This window comes from Lepidochelys olivacea (assembly GCF_965140295.1).
Source record: "Lepidochelys olivacea isolate rLepOli2 genome assembly, chromosome: 2".
Lineage (NCBI taxonomy): Eukaryota > Metazoa > Chordata > Testudines > Cheloniidae > Lepidochelys > Lepidochelys olivacea.
The window spans coordinates 45,692,245-45,710,333 of NC_140412.1; the positions used below are offsets into that span (position 1 = coordinate 45,692,245).

Below are 18,089 nucleotides of genomic sequence, written 5' to 3' on the forward strand. Positions count from 1 at the left end.
CAAGAAGGCGGCTGATCTAACAGCACTTCTTTAGTTAGGTAAGACTGTGGCTCGTAAGATAAAATGAACCACCACAAAGAAAACATGGTAGTGATAATAGCTACTTTTGTTAATTAAGCTGCTATTATTTATCTAGAAAAAGATATGATTCCACCTAGTGGAGGGGAATTAATACACAAACAGTGGCATGTAACATTTTCTACTTCCAGTGACAAAATAAAAAATATGTGTTCATTTATGAAAGAGCCATTCTGAGCCAGAGAGTAGAAACCAGAAATTTTGACCATGACCTAGAGAGGTGGCTGCATGAGCAAAACGTGTTGTACAAGACCCATAGTTAGTTCAGTAGCTGCAGAAGGCTCTAATATGTCTGCCTAGCCGGGTGTTGATATGCAAATTGCATAAGGACTAGTCATTACCACCAAGCAGGTTCCCTTTGTGATTCATTTTATTTGAAGAGCTATAGACTACATTTCTTGCCTGACTGATGATGACCACACAGTCGCCTCCCTAGGTGGTGGTTCAAATGTCATGTTTCGATTCTCTAGGTCAAAAGACTTTCCACAATGGATTCTCTGCCTGAATACTCTGTTTTCTGTGTATCGTTCCCTCATTTGCCTGGGAGCAGCGGGATCAGACTGCTGTTTCAACGTTTCATCATGACAAGCTGGAATATTGAGTAAACTTGTCTGTAGCTTCTAGTAACTCCAAGGCTTACAGTGTTGTGTTGTTGAGAATCAAAGTGGTTAAGGCTTTGCCACCATATTTTTCCTCCCCACTGGTTCAGTCATATCAGTAGGATAAAATAAAATAAAATAAAATTTAAAACCATGGGACATGTTTATACCCAGTTTGAGTGGCTAAGATATTGTCATAAAAATTCTCTTATTAAATGTTAGAATAAGGTTTTTGAACACTTAGACTGGACAACTTCACGAAGAGAGGTGCCATAGGCCAGTTTGAGCATTGCCAGCGAGATAGAGGGCAACTGTTGCCAGAAAATGAGATAATTAGAATGCTTCAAAAGAGACGGAATGATACTATGGCAAAGGATATTTGGGAAAAGTGCTCCAACAGAGATTAAGGGAGAGCAGTTCCAATGACATCCAGGTGGAGTTTGCTGCCAAAGAGATTAAGGCATACGGGTGCCAGAAACCTGAGAGTGCTGCCAACAAGTTTATGGATAATGGCACCTGGGGGGTATGCTATCAAAGAATAGTGGTGCCAGGATGTTTTTTTTTTTTTTAATGATGGCATTGTTAAAAGTATTTAAGAGGAACGTTGTAGAAAGGGGTTTAATTAGCAAAATCACAGACTCTTACGAAACATTGAGCCAGGGCTGTTTCAAGACCATGCTATTCATTATTTGAAAAGACCATCAGCAAACCATTTAATATTGGAAACTCGTTCTGAACCCAATGTCAAAGCAAAGTGAAGGTGAGCAAAGATAACATCCTATCAGTGACTACACACAGTAGCTTTATTTTTGAATTTTATACATGCTTTATGTGCACAATAATGAGCAAACCGCTGGAAAGAAACAAAGTTGAAACAGAATATATTGGTGCCAAAGTTACAATGTTTATCACTTTGGAGTTGTAATCGTTTTCTCCTATCAAAATGTGTTCTTCCAGAAAATGCCTAAATGCTCTTGCTTTGTTTTGGAGGTCGTCTCCATTGTCTCCTTCCTCCCACCTCAGCCCTGTGCTCTTATCAATATCCTGCTGGATTCATTTTGAGACTGGATCCAGATTTGTCCCCAGATGAGAAACATATCTGTACCATGAATTCTCATCTTTCTTAGGTTAGGTGGTGATAAGTCATTAGCTCAGGTCTTAATGGAAAATAAACAATCCATCCCTACTGAATTGTGCATGCTGCACTGCATGTGATACTGAGGAATTATATATGGGTGACAGAGAATGTATGGTCATATAGTAATGTGTGCTGATACATTTTGGATGACTCCCAGTGACTTCAGTGGGGCCAGGGTTTCAACCATTACATTAAAGTCCACTTGTGAGGTAACTCCCTTCTCTTCATGTGTCAGTATAATAATGCCTGCATCTGTAATTTTCACTCCATGCATCTGAAGAAGTGGGTTTTTTACTCCGAAAAGCTTATGTCCAAATAAATCTGTTAGTCTTTAAGGTGCCACCGAACTCCTTGTTTTTGTGGATACAGACTAACAGGGCTACCCCTGATAAAAGTACTTTTGAGTAAGACATGGTCTAACAGATTGCAGAATAGTGTTTGTACAGCTACAGTAAACACAACTATAATAGGTTTTAGAGAGAATCAATTAATATCTATTACAATCTTTGAGACTTAAGGGCCCAATCCCATTCCCATGGATGTCCCTGGGAGGCTTTGCTATTGAGTTCAAAGGGTCAAGATCAGGCCTTAAAATTCCATCTGTCCTGGAGAGTGGATTCCCTTGAATAACTAAGAGATCCCAGTGAAAGAAAGGAAGAAAGGCAAAGCAAGGCGCTTCCATCATACAGGACAGGTGGAATTTTTTTGTTCCAGGACTGTAAGAACATCTTGAAGGAAAGGAAGGAACATTTCTTCATTTCTTGTGCTTTAAACATTTCCTGGAGCCATGATCCTTATTATATGGTAAGTGTAGTTTACAGTATGTAAATATATTTTATACGTCTGATATTCAAGTTTCACTATTTTCATTGCAACTGCAATATTAGTGTCCTTAGATCCTAAAGTGGGGTTCAGTGCTGTGCTGTCTGCCTTTGGAGAATTTGTAAAGGTCTTGATATTTCAAAATGGACATGTCTGCCTGAAGCTATCTGCCCTTGATAAAGCTTTTGTTAGCTATTTCTTCAGTTTTTAACAGTGAAGAGTAGCAGGAATTGTGTGTATACGAGCTCAAATATATGACTGAAAATGTCAGAAGCTGTCATAATGTCATATACATAAAGGCCCATTGCAATATAGCATGATTCTGAACCACCAGTATATTGTGTTATATATTTTTTCTTTTATAAAGTGTCCACTCTCATTGAAAGTGATGCGATTTGAATTATGAAGATCACATTAGTTATTTCTGCCATATGAAATCCATGTGCAATCCCAGGGCCCTTACTCAGGAGAGCAGTCCCATTGTTTTCAATGAGACTGTTTATCTGAAAAAGGTCAGATTCAGGATTAAGCAGCTGGTGAACCATGTTGGTCTCTGAATAATGCCTATAAGACACCACACTGAATTGCTAGTAAGTAATGAACACCTTATAGTAACAAGTTTACCTAAAAATAATATCTCTAGGCAGAAAACTTGCACAATAAAATAATTTCCCGTCTTTATTAAGAAACTCATTACAACTAATTTCTACCAAGAAAATCACGTTCACCATTAAAGTTACCTTCATCAAAAGGGAAAGACATGTCCGAGTACTATAGAAGAACTGATTTTTTTTTTTTTTTAAAGAAGACTTAAGCTTTCTTCTTTTTTGCGTATGATGAGATCAGCTGACAACAGCAGCAACCAAATCATGTTTGCAGCTGGGCAATTACTGTAAACCCTAAGATCTGTGACTATCAACCAGGAACACAGATGCCTTCAAAGTTCTGTTTTTCTTCCATGTGGAAGTCATTGGCATGGAACAGATGCCTTCATTTTGGAGAAACCAGCCTCTGGATATAATTGGTTCTCTCTTCTCTTGTTCTCTAGGGACAGTCTCTCGCAGATGAAATTAGATGAGGAAAAAAGACACAGACCGACACACACACACACAAATTACACAAAACAAGAGCTTTCATGGTGTTCTCTCCGTGTTTTATTACATGGAGCTGTTTTACAGCTGGGAGGCTGTATTTTCCTATTTAAATATATCCTGCATCCTTTACTGTATAAATTGTGCAAATTAAAATATATATCTGGTCAAAGTCTGAGAGGGACTGTTGATAATTTAAGCATAATTGTTCTGAAGTAAGTCAAGTATACCACGTTCAAATATATATCGTTTTTGCTTTGGAAGTAGAATGCTGCACATTGTCGGGAAAAAAGGTTTTGATTAGCATTTCCTCCAAAACAAAATGTCAAATAGGCAAGATTTTTTTTTAAGTGCACCTTTTACCTGAAGAATACATAAAATCTATAGAAAGTACAGTATTCTAATAAAAAAAGCCAGTTATCTGAGCATAGAAAACAGCTTATTTTAAGCTTCACATAGGGGGTATGAACATTACAAAAAGTATCTTTGAAGAACTTGAGTGGAAATGTTTTGTGGGGCACCTTAGGTTAAACCATGGTAGAATCCGTGAGTCCAGTGACAGAATACCTTAAGTGTCTGTCCTCCCCTTGATGTACATATCTAACCTAGGCTAAGGCTAATGGGAGTTAGCACTAAGACAAAGATGCTAGAACTCATTGACCTTTTACTTCTTTTTTTATTTTCTTGAAGCCATTTCTAAAATATTTTAAAACTTGCAATTCATTCTTATATTGATCTTTAGTTTGCAGTCCAATGTAATGACCAATTTTAATTACTATCTAGGAAAATGAAATTAACCTGCACCAGATGACAAACTATATATAGGATTGACATTCCATGATATAGCTCACGAGTGCTAAACCTTTGTAACACTAGGTTGTACTGGCAACATGTTAAGAGCCTGAGGGATGAACCTAATTTAAAATATATTTACATATTTTTGAATGAAAAGTGCACAAAATTATAGTATTTGCATCTTCTTTGATAGTTGAACAGAAATTGCTTTTTGAGTTCACTAGCAATAAAACCCAACAGGTTGGCAGCTTTATCCTCATCCAGCAGTTACAGGATAGGATATCATCTGAGTCTTAGGCCACATAATGGACACGATGTAAATTAACAACTTTAGCAGTATATATGCAGATCGTGCCAAATGCAGAGTGTCTTTGAACTCCCATGGACTCCACTGAGGTCAGTGAGAGTTGGGGGTGCTCAGCACCTCACCATTATATCATGCTTTCCTATAGTTAGAATAAAGGCCACGTGCTTCAAGCGGAAACTTAAGTTTTAATCTGATGACACCACAGCTTTTTTTTGCAACTGTTTACTTGTTATAAAGAGGGAAGGAGATTAATCAGAATAGGGAGTTCAGCTATGATTTTAAAACCCAAGCTGATTTTAAAAAAGGGTTTTATTGCTGCACTGCTGAAGAACTACAAATTATGCTCAAGGAAAAATTTAACCAAATGGTGATATAATCCTCTGGCGAAGTGTGCTTAGGTGATGAAGGGATTTCTGGCAATAACTGAGAAATACAGTAATGGGTAACTGCATTTGATTTCTTTTGAGGTTGATTCTGATATGTGTAGTCTTTACATCCTATTAAATTTTTGAAAGATAAACTGATACAAAAATGATTTGCCAGGGCCAATGACTCTTCCTCTTAAAACTTTGGCTCAGCTTGTATATTGAGGGGAGAAGGGAGTAAGATAAAAGCATTGTGAATATGAGGTTAACCAAATTCATATAGAAGGCTCTCTCAAGTTATTGCATTCCTTAGAAAATAAATACATTTCGCATATGGTTAACACTGATCAAAAAAGTATTCTGTATGCCAGTGATTACATTCCCATCTGTGATTAAGGTTTTCTGTCTGCATCTGGTTTTCACATTATATTTCTGTAACAAGAATCCTTTATATGGCAGAGTTCACTCTCTGTATTTTGTATTAGCTGCAGCTTGAACTACTGCACGGATCGCAGATTTACACATGTGGTTTTCATTACTTCATACCATTGAGAAAAAGTAATATTTGTTTGGGAATGTATGTTTTCCACAATTTCCATGGTAATACAACATGTTGAGCCTTTTTAATAACAGTCTTGTAGGACTACAAATTGTTTGAGCCATTCTGCTTTGAGTGGAATTTAGCTTTCAGAACACTTTGCATGTACATTCTAGCAACAAGAGTTTATAAATCAGGAAGCAAAAAGTAACAACATATATAACCATACCATAGATTTATCAGAATACTATTATCACTTTGGAAAGTATAGCACATACAAAGGGTGTGCAAGGGGATGGAACAGAGAACTAGTTGGAAGATAAAACATTTTTAAAAGATAGGATGAGAGGATATGATTTTTAAAAGGAAGAAACTCAAAATATATTGTTTTATGCAGCAAGAATTTTTTTAAAAAATTCCCCCCCCCACTTGATGAAAAGGAATACACTATATTCAGTAGATTCAAATAAAATGATATATGTTGCCTAATGAACATATTTGAACATGTTTATTGGGGCAAGATTAGTAGAAAGATGGTAAAAGATTAATTGTAATATTGTTAAATACAAAATATGAGATTAATGCTTCAAGTCTGCCATAAATCCAAATTTAGGTAATGGATGCAGAAATACCTTCCTAAACAGTTGTAGTCTGCCTGTGTAATTACAAAAGTCTCTCTGTAATGTGTGTATGATCTTCCATACTATATTTACTGAAATACTTAGACACTAGCACTATAACTTGGATTACAGATAACACTTCAAGCTGTTATCTTGGAGTTCTATTAGGCAATAATATTATTCAGAGTAAGTTTTTATATATATCTCTTACTACAGGCCAGATTTTTCTATCCTTATGCTGAGTAGAACCTTGTATCTTGAACAATCTCAGTGAAATCAATAGGACTTCTTGCTCAGTAAAATACTCCTCAGTATGAGCAAGAGTGTCAGAATCAGGCCCTAAGTGTTCATTTAAAAAAACCTCACATATAATATTGGATACACTCATGGAAATGTGAAGTGTTTTATATTAAGGATCATTTTAAAAAAGCATACAATTAATGTTAGAGGACAGATAAAAAGGGAACTTTTATTGCCTCTTAGGTAAATATGGTAACGAGTGCAGAGTTTGGTAAATAGCAATAAATATCTTTATGTAGAAGTAATTACTACATTCAAACTGAATACCCTAGCCATACTTCAATGGTTATTTTCAAAATGCCAATGTCAAAATGCTACATCTAAAGCTTAACAGTTGACAAAATTTGGGTCCAGTACTGCTAGGGTGACTAGACAGCAAGTGTGAAAAATCGGGACAGGGGTTGGGTGGTAATAGAAGCCTATATAAGAAAAGACCCAAAAATCGGGACTGTCCCTATAAAATCAGGACATCTGGTCACCTTAAGTCATGCTGTCCTGACATTTCATTGTAATTTTAATTGAAATCAACAGAAGTTTGGCTGGAGGACTGAGACCAAAATTGAGTGTAAACTCAAGAAAGTACTTTAAGTAGTAAACTTTTTCATTCTGTAAGTCTTAACTTTAAAATGTAAGGATTTTAAAAAAAATATATAAGTGGTTATGATTTCCAGTGTAAATATGAATTTGATCATTGGAAAATGGGCCCAGGCCAGAAGAAATGCTGGGCCAGATTTTCAGTTACTTTCATGTAGGTGTGCCCAGAGCTGTATGCATGCCTAATTTATGTCCTTAGATACCTGATCTGTAGATGCAAATTGAAGCATGCATGTAATTGTGCGTGCCTAATTCTGAAAATCTTTCTGTTGTACCATAATTAGAAAGGCCTGTAAAACATAGCACTGTCTTGGAAAAGCTGACAATCTTAACTATAGCAATGCTAGATCTTCCTGTTATAATATCGTTGAATATTAATGATGAAGTATTTTAGTAGCCCAGTTTTGAGGCAATTAGGGTGGTTTTTCAGAGGTGGGAGGAGCATGACTTTTGATCTCCCATTATTTGGAATTTGTTTACTCATAAGAAGAGACAACAGTGTTGTGTGTAATGTAAAGGTCATAACGCATAGCACATTAGTTTAAAGGTGATTCTGTAGTGCATCTATTGGACCAGGTAAAGTATATATTATTATTTTATATGAAATATAATAGAAACACCTTTTTGAGAAATGAGTTAGGGATGAGATGTTGACATGTAGACTGTATTCGTCCTTTGTTTGATTACTATCTATGGCACGGACTGTTGTAAAGTGTTAACTTATAAAACAGCTTTTCTACAAATAATTAATAAAATTTAAAAGTACTTCCTTATTTATCTGAGAAAATGTGGGTAATGATTGCTTTAGAATGACAGCATTTATTTCTGTTCCTTTTAAAAAAAAGTCCTGCTGTTATGCAAATAACGGGGTGTGGTGCTTCAAACTGGCTGTGATATGTGCTTCTTTTTTTTTCATTTGTTGTTGTCAATAGAAAAGATTGATCTCTGGGCTGGTGAACATAATATCTGTCCCAGTCAGAAAAGGAGAGAGGAAATTAGCAGAGCGATTGGTGGAGAATGATATCTGTCAAAAGAAACACTTGGAGAGCACTGAGTTTAGTGATAGGTGACTGCCGGAAAAAAGGGAACTTTGAATTTTGTCAAGGTAAGGAAAAGATAAATATTTGATTTTTATAATTTACATACCTATTTTTAATTACCGTACCTTCCCTTGTAAACTGTAATTAAAAAAAGAAATTTCCCCTTACAGCCCCATATGAGCCTCCAAAAAGCCTTAATCAGATTTCATGTTTCATATTTGTGACTTTGTTTTAATATCATCAGATAAGAATCCAGGACAAATGGAAAAATAAGTCAGCATTGCACTTTCCTAAGGCCCTGTCCATTCTACAAATTCAGACACCTCTGGAAAACAGTTATACAATATGGGTATCCCCTAATGCGGTTACCAACATGGCTTTAGCCAGGTTGTGAAGCATGGTTAAGGTCCCATCAACATTATGAATTGGAACAATGTTTGAAAACCGGGGAAGTGGCAACTGTAACCAGGTTTGCGGACATGGATGTATTTATGGTGTAGACAGAGTATTAGGCAAATACATCACAGAGGGAATCCGTGATAGATTTGAATAAAAAGATATTGAGTCTGGATAGTTTTCTGTTTCTGTCATGGAGTGCTTCTTGGTGTACTTAAAAAATCTGATATGTGTAAAACAAAACTTGGAGTTAAAGTGTGAAAGCTATATCACAATTCCAGTGTTTATTGTAAGTAAGAAATGGTATTTTCTGAAACAGTTGTCTAGAGAGCAGAATAACAAAATATTTATTAAATGGAATTTAAATAATTCTGGGTAAACAGGTAAGCTTTTCAGAATGGGAACCTTTCTTTGTTCAAGGAGATGGTGTAAAAGTATAGTATACAACAAGCATAGGCCTAAATCCTACAGTCCATAGGGTCAATGCTCATTGGTTTCAAGTCTTAGACGCTTTAGTTTTAAATGCAGCTAAATCCTATTATGTCACTTTGCATCTCCGCTCTCCTCTACCCCATTACCACAGCTGTAATCCTTTGTGAAATTCATCCCCGTTCAGAGGGCCAACAGAAGACCATCATCACCACTTTAAACCCTAGATAGTATGGAGAGTTGGTGTGGGCTTTGTGCACTGGGGTAAATGCACCCTTTAAAATAATTTAAAAAACAGAATTGGGATTCTAAACTAAATTCTAATTCCTAGGTCAGTCCTAAGCAAGCAAGCTGCTTCTCTGTACTCCTGATTCCCTTAGCTGGCTTTGGAGGAAGAATTATTTCCCCTCTACCAGCGTTTCTCCTCCCATATATATTATATGTTTTTACTGCTATGTTTCTACTGTGAAAAGGTTTTCCCCACTATTTCCTCTCTTATCTTTCTGTTATGGACTTTTTTCACAGTGGAACAGTACTTTGCATACATCTTCCTCCAATATTGTTTTTATAAAGGATTTTTAAAAACAAATTATATGTAAAATTAAGGAGTTTCATGCCTGAAGTATACCACAGTAGCATTCTAATGGGTAGCTTCTTGTGGTTTATTGCTAATACAGCACAGGTAGGAGAAATGGAAATGTACTGCAAGGCAGAATGCATGTCTTCTAACGTGCTTCATTCATGTTGTTGCTACATAGTGGTGTGGCTGAAGTTTACGTCATCCTCATAAAGCCTGAATGATCTTGCTTTATGCCAATGAAGTGTTCTGACTGGATGGGGAGGATGTGAAATTAACCTCCTTTGCCACGGGTCAAGTCAGGCCACCAGTACAACTCCTAGTGTGTATGCATTAATGTCCATATAAAGTCATTTTATACCAGTGTAGCTTATTTGCCTTTCCATACAGTATAGCTAACCTGGTATACAGTACCTCTACACATATGCAACTGGATATAACTGCATCTACTCTAGGGGGTGTTGTACTGCTTTAACTATAGAACTTTCTAATGTAGACAAGGTCTTAATGTGTGAATACTAAAGTCTTTCATGGATAAGCTGCTCTGTAGCTACTTAGATAAGAGGCACATTGATTGGTGGTTAGCATTATTAGATCTCTGTAAGAGCTGGGATGCTCATCAACTGCTGAAAGCAAGGTTGCTAAATACACATGTATGTGCCTAACTGTAGGCACCTTAATTTGAAAATTTTGGCCAGTGACTTTAAACTTCCAGTAAATTCTGGGTTTAAATTTTGCTGAACAAGTTAAGAAGTTGGCCAAGAATGGAATCATATGTCTTCTGAAATCTAATAATGACCTTGTATCATCTTTCTCTGGATAACTTTGCCCCAAAATGGCAATGTATCTAGCCACCTTCATCCCAGTTTCACAAATGTATGTAATACCCATTAAGGTCGGAAGACATTGCCTTTTCAGATGGAATGTTGAAGGGTATAGACATCATCTGGTTGCTCATGAAAAATAGAGATGGGCCAGGGACCAATACCTGCTGGTCTGTCTGCAATAACCTGGGTAATAATGTCAACGTTATAAAGCAAAATATTTCACTTATTGGTTGGTACTAAATAAAGCTAATAAAGACAAAATAAAAAGATGGTGGAGTCAAGTTAACCTCCTAAATGGCTTCCATTCCTTTTATATTTTTCTTATTACACTAAACTCCTTTCATTGTGATAAGCGTGCATCCTCACCCTTGGTTTTGCTACTTCACTGTCTTTTATTTATGTATTTATTTATTTTGCCCTTTAAAGTAGTAGTTGCTTGCCTGCATAAATCTCTCTAAGGCTACAATTTAAATAAAAAGCCTTTAACATATAACAGATGTACAAGAGTACCTTGGGATGAATGTATTATAGATAGAGAACCATCATCACACCCCTTACAATCAGATTTTCATCTGTTCATGTGGTGCACACCTGTGGCTTGTTGGCATTATTCTTGATTGCAGTGTAGGAGATCTTAATGAAAAACAAAGATGGATGACAAGAGCACACATGGGTTATTTCACTCATCATAAGAAAGTCAGATTGCTAATGGGTCATTTTTGAGTGAGTGTGTGTGTTTACAGAAAATCACTGCTCATGACTTCCAAAGATACATTTTTCTATAGGTCAAGTTGATAGAACAGTTGTAAATGGTGACCATTCTGTTCAGCTTACTTTCTGAGCCAATAAGAAAATAGTGGGCAGGAATCCAGCTTTTGAAGTACAAAGAAAATAGCCAATAATCTATATAAAACATTGGAGGGAGGAGGGGAAAAGAGGAAACTCAAAGAGAAGAATTTAATTTTGAGGGCAACGATGATTAGAAGTAGGAAGGGTAGAGAATGTGTGTATGTAAAAATATATATAGCATAAGTTCAGCATGTATGTCTGAGTGCATTTACTGTATATGTGAGTGTGTGTAATATAAAAATGGTTTTTCATAGAAATTCTAATTTGAAAGAAATATATTTTCAGTAATCTCTAAGGTGCAGACCGTTTGCTTTCACAAATTTATATCTTTATTAATAATTGAAACAAAGTGATTTCAAGTTCTTTTTTCAAAAAGATTTTCTGAGTTTGCAGAGGGGTTTTGTTTTGTTTTGTTTTTCTTTCTCTCCTGGTAATATACTAGGGCTCTGATAACATTAATGGGCTTGCCCCACATGGAGCTCTGAGTGTATTGTACCACTGCTCACTGATCCCAGGTCAGTGTGATGCGTGAAATCAATTTATTTGAATCTCTTTGCCTCTATAGGAATTTGGCAGCATGCCAGTTGTTTTCATTTAATGTTCTTTGTGTTCAACACAGACAAGCAGGCATGTTTTTGTATTCCTCTCTTTTGGTCTCTGTCTTTCAGCCAATATTCTGGTCTATGGATTTTCAAAAGAAGCAGGAATATGTTATGCATGTTTTAAAATCATTTTGTGTCAGCATTATTTTAAAATCATAGAAATGAGTTCAGTCACAAAGCAATCTCTGTGTTTATTACAGCAAGCAATTTAGAAATTATTAGCCAATAACTCCAGATTTTAAATTCTTTGGGGAGGAAAGAGTGAAAATATGGAGCCATTTTTCTAGTTTACAGCTCTATATGATTTATCACATGTTCTCAAACTAAAACATCCCCAGCAATGATGATTAAATTACAGTAACTTCATTTTTAAAATATTGAACAATGGTTGGGCAAATCACAAAACACTCACTTTTCAAAAGTAATTTTAGTTAGGATGATGAGCCCAATAAAAGCATATACCTATAGGGTTCCTTCCCTCGCCCTTTGGGCACATAGTTTAGCACATTATCTACCTTCTGCTGCTGTTACAATTATGTATAAAAGGCATGGGGATATCAATCGGAAAGTAACCATTTCTTTACCTTTTTTTTTTTAAAGGCGGCAGCAAGGCTGGTGGGACTGTACAAGTAATTTAGTCTTCCTTAATTAGAAAAAAAATAAGACAGCAGCACACATTACCAGAGAGGACTCGTTGTAGAGCTTGGCATTGCAGGGTGGGGGTGGGAAAGAGAGAGAGAGAGTAGAAGATTCTGTTGATGCTCCAGGCAGTTCTTGCGGAAGTTGATATGCAGAACCATGGAGCCACAGCACCGGGGTCAGACTCGTACACATCAGCCCTGCTTCCTTGTTTAATTACCTGAAGAGCAAAACATCCAGGCTGAGAGTGTGTGAAAATCCAGTATCTCGAACAGCAGTTTGTTACTCTGACATCCTGCAAGGCCAGCCCTGTCTGTCCACAAACGTCAGGGCTGGTTCCTGACAGCAGGCTATCTCTGCCAGGCCTGGGTTCCTTTCATTCAGGAGGCATTGTGTGGAAGAGGGTTTGGTCAGGAATTTGAGGTTCCTGCCGGTGCTGTTCTCCCAGCCTGGACAACACTCTGACAGATAGGACTGATTTTTTAAAAAAAAGATTTAAAAAAATTGGCTCTTTTCAGTCTTTCCCTTAAAATTCTGGCATTGGTGTAATGCTGACTACAACAATAACAACAAAATGTTAACTCATTCATGTCTGGGTTTTCATTATTTTCCTTTTTGCCTAGATTTTTTTTTCCCTTTTACTTAACTTATTTAAAAAATTATGTTTTTGAACTGAAATCCTTGGAAGAGCAGCACAATAATTTGAATGGGGCTTGTGCCATAAAATAAATTTAAAAAACTTTGAGAATGTTAAAAAATCTTTGCACTAGCCATCTTATTAATTCAATAAGAATATTTAACACATTGAGCTTTTCATCTCCAAAGTACTTTGCTGCATTAGTTTTATTCCATGTGAGAAATAAAATAAAGCAGGATATTTAATGGTGCATGTCAGAGCAATGGTGAGAGTCTGTCAGCACTTCCATTCTTAAAATTCATAATTTTTCCAGGAGTTCTAACTTAGTGTTCCATTTACAATACAATACAATAACTTTGGGCTAGTTCCTACTGTTCTTATCCGTACTTAGTAGTAGCTTTACCCTATGAGTTGTCCCATTGATTTCAGTGTAGCTACCCTTGGAGTAAGTTCTGATCCTGCAAATATCTAGGAACATGCTGAAACTTAAGCCTTTGCCAGATCAGGGCCTAAGGCCCTATTCAATATGAATAAGGATGTCAGGGTCAAGCCCTTTAATAGGACTATTTACATGAGTAAGGTGTTGGCCCATGGTTATGAAAACTTGCCAGAGCAATACATATAGCATAAATACTTGCAGTCGAGCAGGCTTAAAATGTAAATATAAATAGATATATAAACTACTGTTTAAGACAGAAGTGGAAAGAAATACAGAGGGCATGAATCTGCTCTTATTTGCTCTGGTTTAACTCAAGTGATTTCCATGGATTTATATGGGTATGAGCAGCACTAAGTCCAAAGAAATCTTTGTGGTTTCAGATGTCTTTTCTCTACTCCTGTAACTTCACCATGCCTTCATTTTATTACACTGACATTTTCCAGGATTTTTACTCTTTTACTCTTTGCACACCTTCCATCAATGGGAGTTTTCCTGCATAGGGACAGCAGGATTCAGCTCTTTCGTGGGCTAGTGACATTTGGATATTTTGGTGAGTGGGGTGGAAATTGCCTGTGCAGTAATTTATTTTTTCCAAGTATTTCATTAGGACTTCTTCATGCAAATTTAAAGGCATACTGTGCTCTTGATGCACATGCATAAACTCCCATTAGCATGAAGGGGATTTACGTGATTCATCCAGAGGAAAACGTAGCCTTCAGTGCGCATACACAGCTGCAAGTAAATGATAGTGTAATGGGACCAAAAGAGTCATTATGATCTATTGTGTCACTAATCCTCCATCTAAGAAGGATTTGCAGGAGAGACTGTAACAAAAGAGCTGTTACAGTATATCAGATCGATAATCATGTTCTGAAGAGCTCTAAAATATGTACATAATCCCTCACTTTGAGAATCAGGTTCATAATTCTTATTTACACTAAGGTCCACTTATATTGCTATGGCAGTGTAATGGGCTTTAAAGTTGATGTGAGTTACACTTACAGCCAGTTGAAGGCCTCTTTACTCTGTCAGGGTGTTGTAAAGGAGCCTAAGTGTAAATAAGAATTGGGTTGTATGCATCTACGTGATTAAAAATGGAGCTGTTGTACTCTATTGTAACTGTGATGTTCCTGTGGTATATTTGAAAGTATGTGCGTTTATATGGATATGTAAATTTTATTTCTATCTATTTATAAAACCTAAAAAAACACCTTTCTAGTTTAAAGTTCACAGTATAATAGCACAATCATCTGCTCATCCCGTTACAACAAATAAATGCACACCAGCATATCAAGTAATACAATAAAACTTCTGCATCAAAGGCACAATGAAAATAATCATAACCCCTTCCCCACTACACCTGAAAGATTGGGGAGGAAAAAGTAGGCCTTAGTCACTGGCCATATTCAAAGACCATCTCAGAGAGAATGTCCTTAAAACAGCTTTCTATATTTTAAATCCAGGGACTCCTGCTTGAGTGCCTCTGCTGATCTTAGCTGTGGCAGTATTACATAGAGAAAGGTCTCTTAGATAGCAAGTCCCAAGCCATTTAGAGCTTTATATGTTAAAACAAGCATCTTGAATTGTACTTGGACACTTACTGACAATCAGTTCAGATGACCTCATGGTATTAATTGGTGTAAATTGTATGGGACTCCACTTAATAATCACCTCTAGGTTTAGATCTTGCTTCTGTTTCTCAATGGCCACAATATAGCCCCTGTAGAGCACATCACAGTCATCTGATTTTATCTAGATGTAATATTTGAACCACTGTCTCTTCTATCCCTATATCAAAGAAACAAAAATTAAGGAAGTTAACACAAAAGACTAAGATAGGAGTCATCTTAGGCTGCAACATACGCAGAGACCACAGTCCTTTACATCCCCAGGAGAGAGTGTGTTGTACTGTCCCATCAGATATCACTAATAGCGGTACTTACCAGAGGCCAAATTCTGTGCTAACTCTCTCCATTGTGCATGTCTGTAGAAGTTAAGTTGGCACAGTATTTGGCCCAAGATGTTAGCCCAGTTGTTAGATCTTATAGTACTTCTAGTGTTTAATACAAGTTTACCTTTGCTGATAGCACATATAACATTAGACCCTAGAAGTGTTTGTCAAAGAGAGGAAAAGGATGGGATCCACAAACTTATTTAGGCACCTAAACCCAGTTTTGGCTCCACTGCGATCACAAAACTCCTGCCGAACTGTGTAGGCCCATAAACTCACTTGAGCCTAAATTTTTTCAGAGTAAAAGTTCCCTAGGTGCCTATGTATCTGCCTCTGGGCATGTGCCCTGCTGCCCCCTTCTAAGTGTCTAGATTCCTATCTGCTGTCTAAGTCCTGGAGTGACTCACAAACCAGGGGACCTAATTTGCCACCTCACTTGCGTGCATGGCCCAATCTAGCAGGTGTGCTCAGAGGGCATCTACCGGACTGGGTCCAAATCAAAATCCAGCCAGAGGTGGAGCCACTCACCTTATAACTTTTAGCTCAGCAGTTAGAATGCTTGCCTGGGATGTGGGAGATCCAGGTTTGATTCCTCTGCCAGAGGGGGAGAAAGGATTTGAATAAGGGTCTCCTACCTCTGAGGAGTGTTCCCTAACCTCTGAGCTGTGGGATATTCTGACACGTTGAAGCTGTTCCACTGTGGATAAATAATGAAAGACTGATTGGTCCATGGGGATTGAATTTGGGTCTCCTGCCTCCCAGGTGGGAGCCCTAACCACTGGATTCCAGAATTATTTCCATTCTCTGTCTCTCTCTCTCTCTCCCAAGGACTGTTTCACATACTTAGTCTTTGGACCATAGAGATGGAAGATGCAAGAAAAGTAAAAGGAAATTTGTCCCACTAAAAACATGCTTTCCTATGAGTCACTGACAGTAAGCATTGCCCAGATCAGAGCTCTCCAAATTGTGGTCCATGCATCATTGGTGGTCTGGTTGGTCACAGTTACTGGTTACTCTCCTTGCTCCCAGCTGCTAAACTGCATTTAGAAGAAGCTAAAAATATATCGCTTTGCTTATATTAGTTTTCCATGTAAGAAATTATGGTAGTTACCAGTGGGACACTGATTATAAATGGGAAAGGCAGATCATGACAACTCCTCTGCTAAGACTTGGTCCACCATATCAAAAAGTTTGGAAGCCCCTACTCTAGATAATCCAATTAATATGACACACAGAGAAAAGGCAATACTTGGTGAACGCTGACACACTCTACAAAATTTTTTCCTGGAACTACCATACATCTAGTACGTAACATGACATGCTAGTCTGACTGGTCTAAGAACCACCACAATCTATGCACAATGGAATAGTTTTGAAGCCACGAGGTAACTTACTTTGAATTTCTTTATATTGATCAATTTGTTACAATCTTAACACTATTCTAGTGTAGTATCTTTTGTATACAGTCGTATAACACTTGGGTTGTGCAGTGAAAATATGCAGAGTGTGTGTGTGTGTGTGTGCTTGTGTTGTGCCTGGGGTGTATATATGGTGGTTTGCAAATTCTTGCTGAAACTGACCTGTAACACAATAGAAGAGTCAAAGTGGGTGAGGTAATACTTTATTGGACCAGCTTCTGTTGGTGAGAGAGACAAGCTTTTGAGCTTACACAGAGCTGAAGAAGAGCTCTTTGTGGTTCAAAAGCTTGTCTCTCTCATAAACAGAAGTTTGTCCAATAAAATATATTACCTCATCCACCTTGTCTCGCTAATATCCCTAAACCAGCACAGCTACAACTACATTGTAATGCATAGTTTTGTACTAAGGCCTTCTAAGCAGAGCTTGCACGTGTTTGTTAATGTAGAAAATTAGTGCAAATTAATCAATATATCTACAAAGGAGGGGTGAAAAGGGTGGTGGTGGGGATTTTCATAAAACATTTTTTTCTTCTTGGAAGTGGCAATATGATCATAAATAATTTTAAGGGTTTTGTATTGCTGTGTATTTGCTCCACCTGGTGGATTTTCTTGAAAGTGTTTTGCTCCTGTTAATGATAAGGAGACAGTCTTCAATTAAATGTAAAACAGATTACACAAAGTAAGAAAACTTTTTAATGTGTATTAATAACAACACTGTAAAAGGCAGATCTGGGAAAGAAAACATTAGAACCAGATATTTATCTTGACCATGCTTAGTCATTACATTAATCTCTATGAAAGCATAGCATTTCAACCCAATTAATGATAACAGTTTACTCTCAGAGTCATCTACTGATTAGCAATTAAAAAAATCCAAATGTCTGGCTTTTGAGGTTTTGCAGGATATCTGAAAGTTGTTTTTTTTCCTGCAAAGAGACAATAATTAATGAGCCCTTGTGATAAGAAGTAGCAGAGCTATCGAAAGGGATGGTTACTGCACTGAAGTGTTATTACTGTACATTGGCATAAAATCTGTCT

General features: G+C 37.1%; 1 protein-coding gene across 4 annotated transcripts in view; it reads left to right on the forward strand.

The window, feature by feature from the left end:
• The window catches only part of RUNX1T1 (RUNX1 partner transcriptional co-repressor 1), a 154,653-nt gene that overhangs the window by 13,540 nt on the left and 123,024 nt on the right, over window positions 1–18,089 (forward strand). For 2 of the 4 annotated variants that reach the window (XM_084620755.1, XM_084620756.1), the window contains exon 2: window positions 8,180–8,352. The exons of the other annotated variants lie outside the window; for them this stretch is intronic. In XM_084620755.1, the coding sequence (XP_084476881.1) occupies window positions 8,265–8,352 (88 nt within the window). In that variant the 5' untranslated portion in view covers window positions 8,180–8,264. The remainder of the gene's footprint in view (window positions 1–8,179; window positions 8,353–18,089) is intronic. 4 annotated transcript variants of the gene reach the window in all.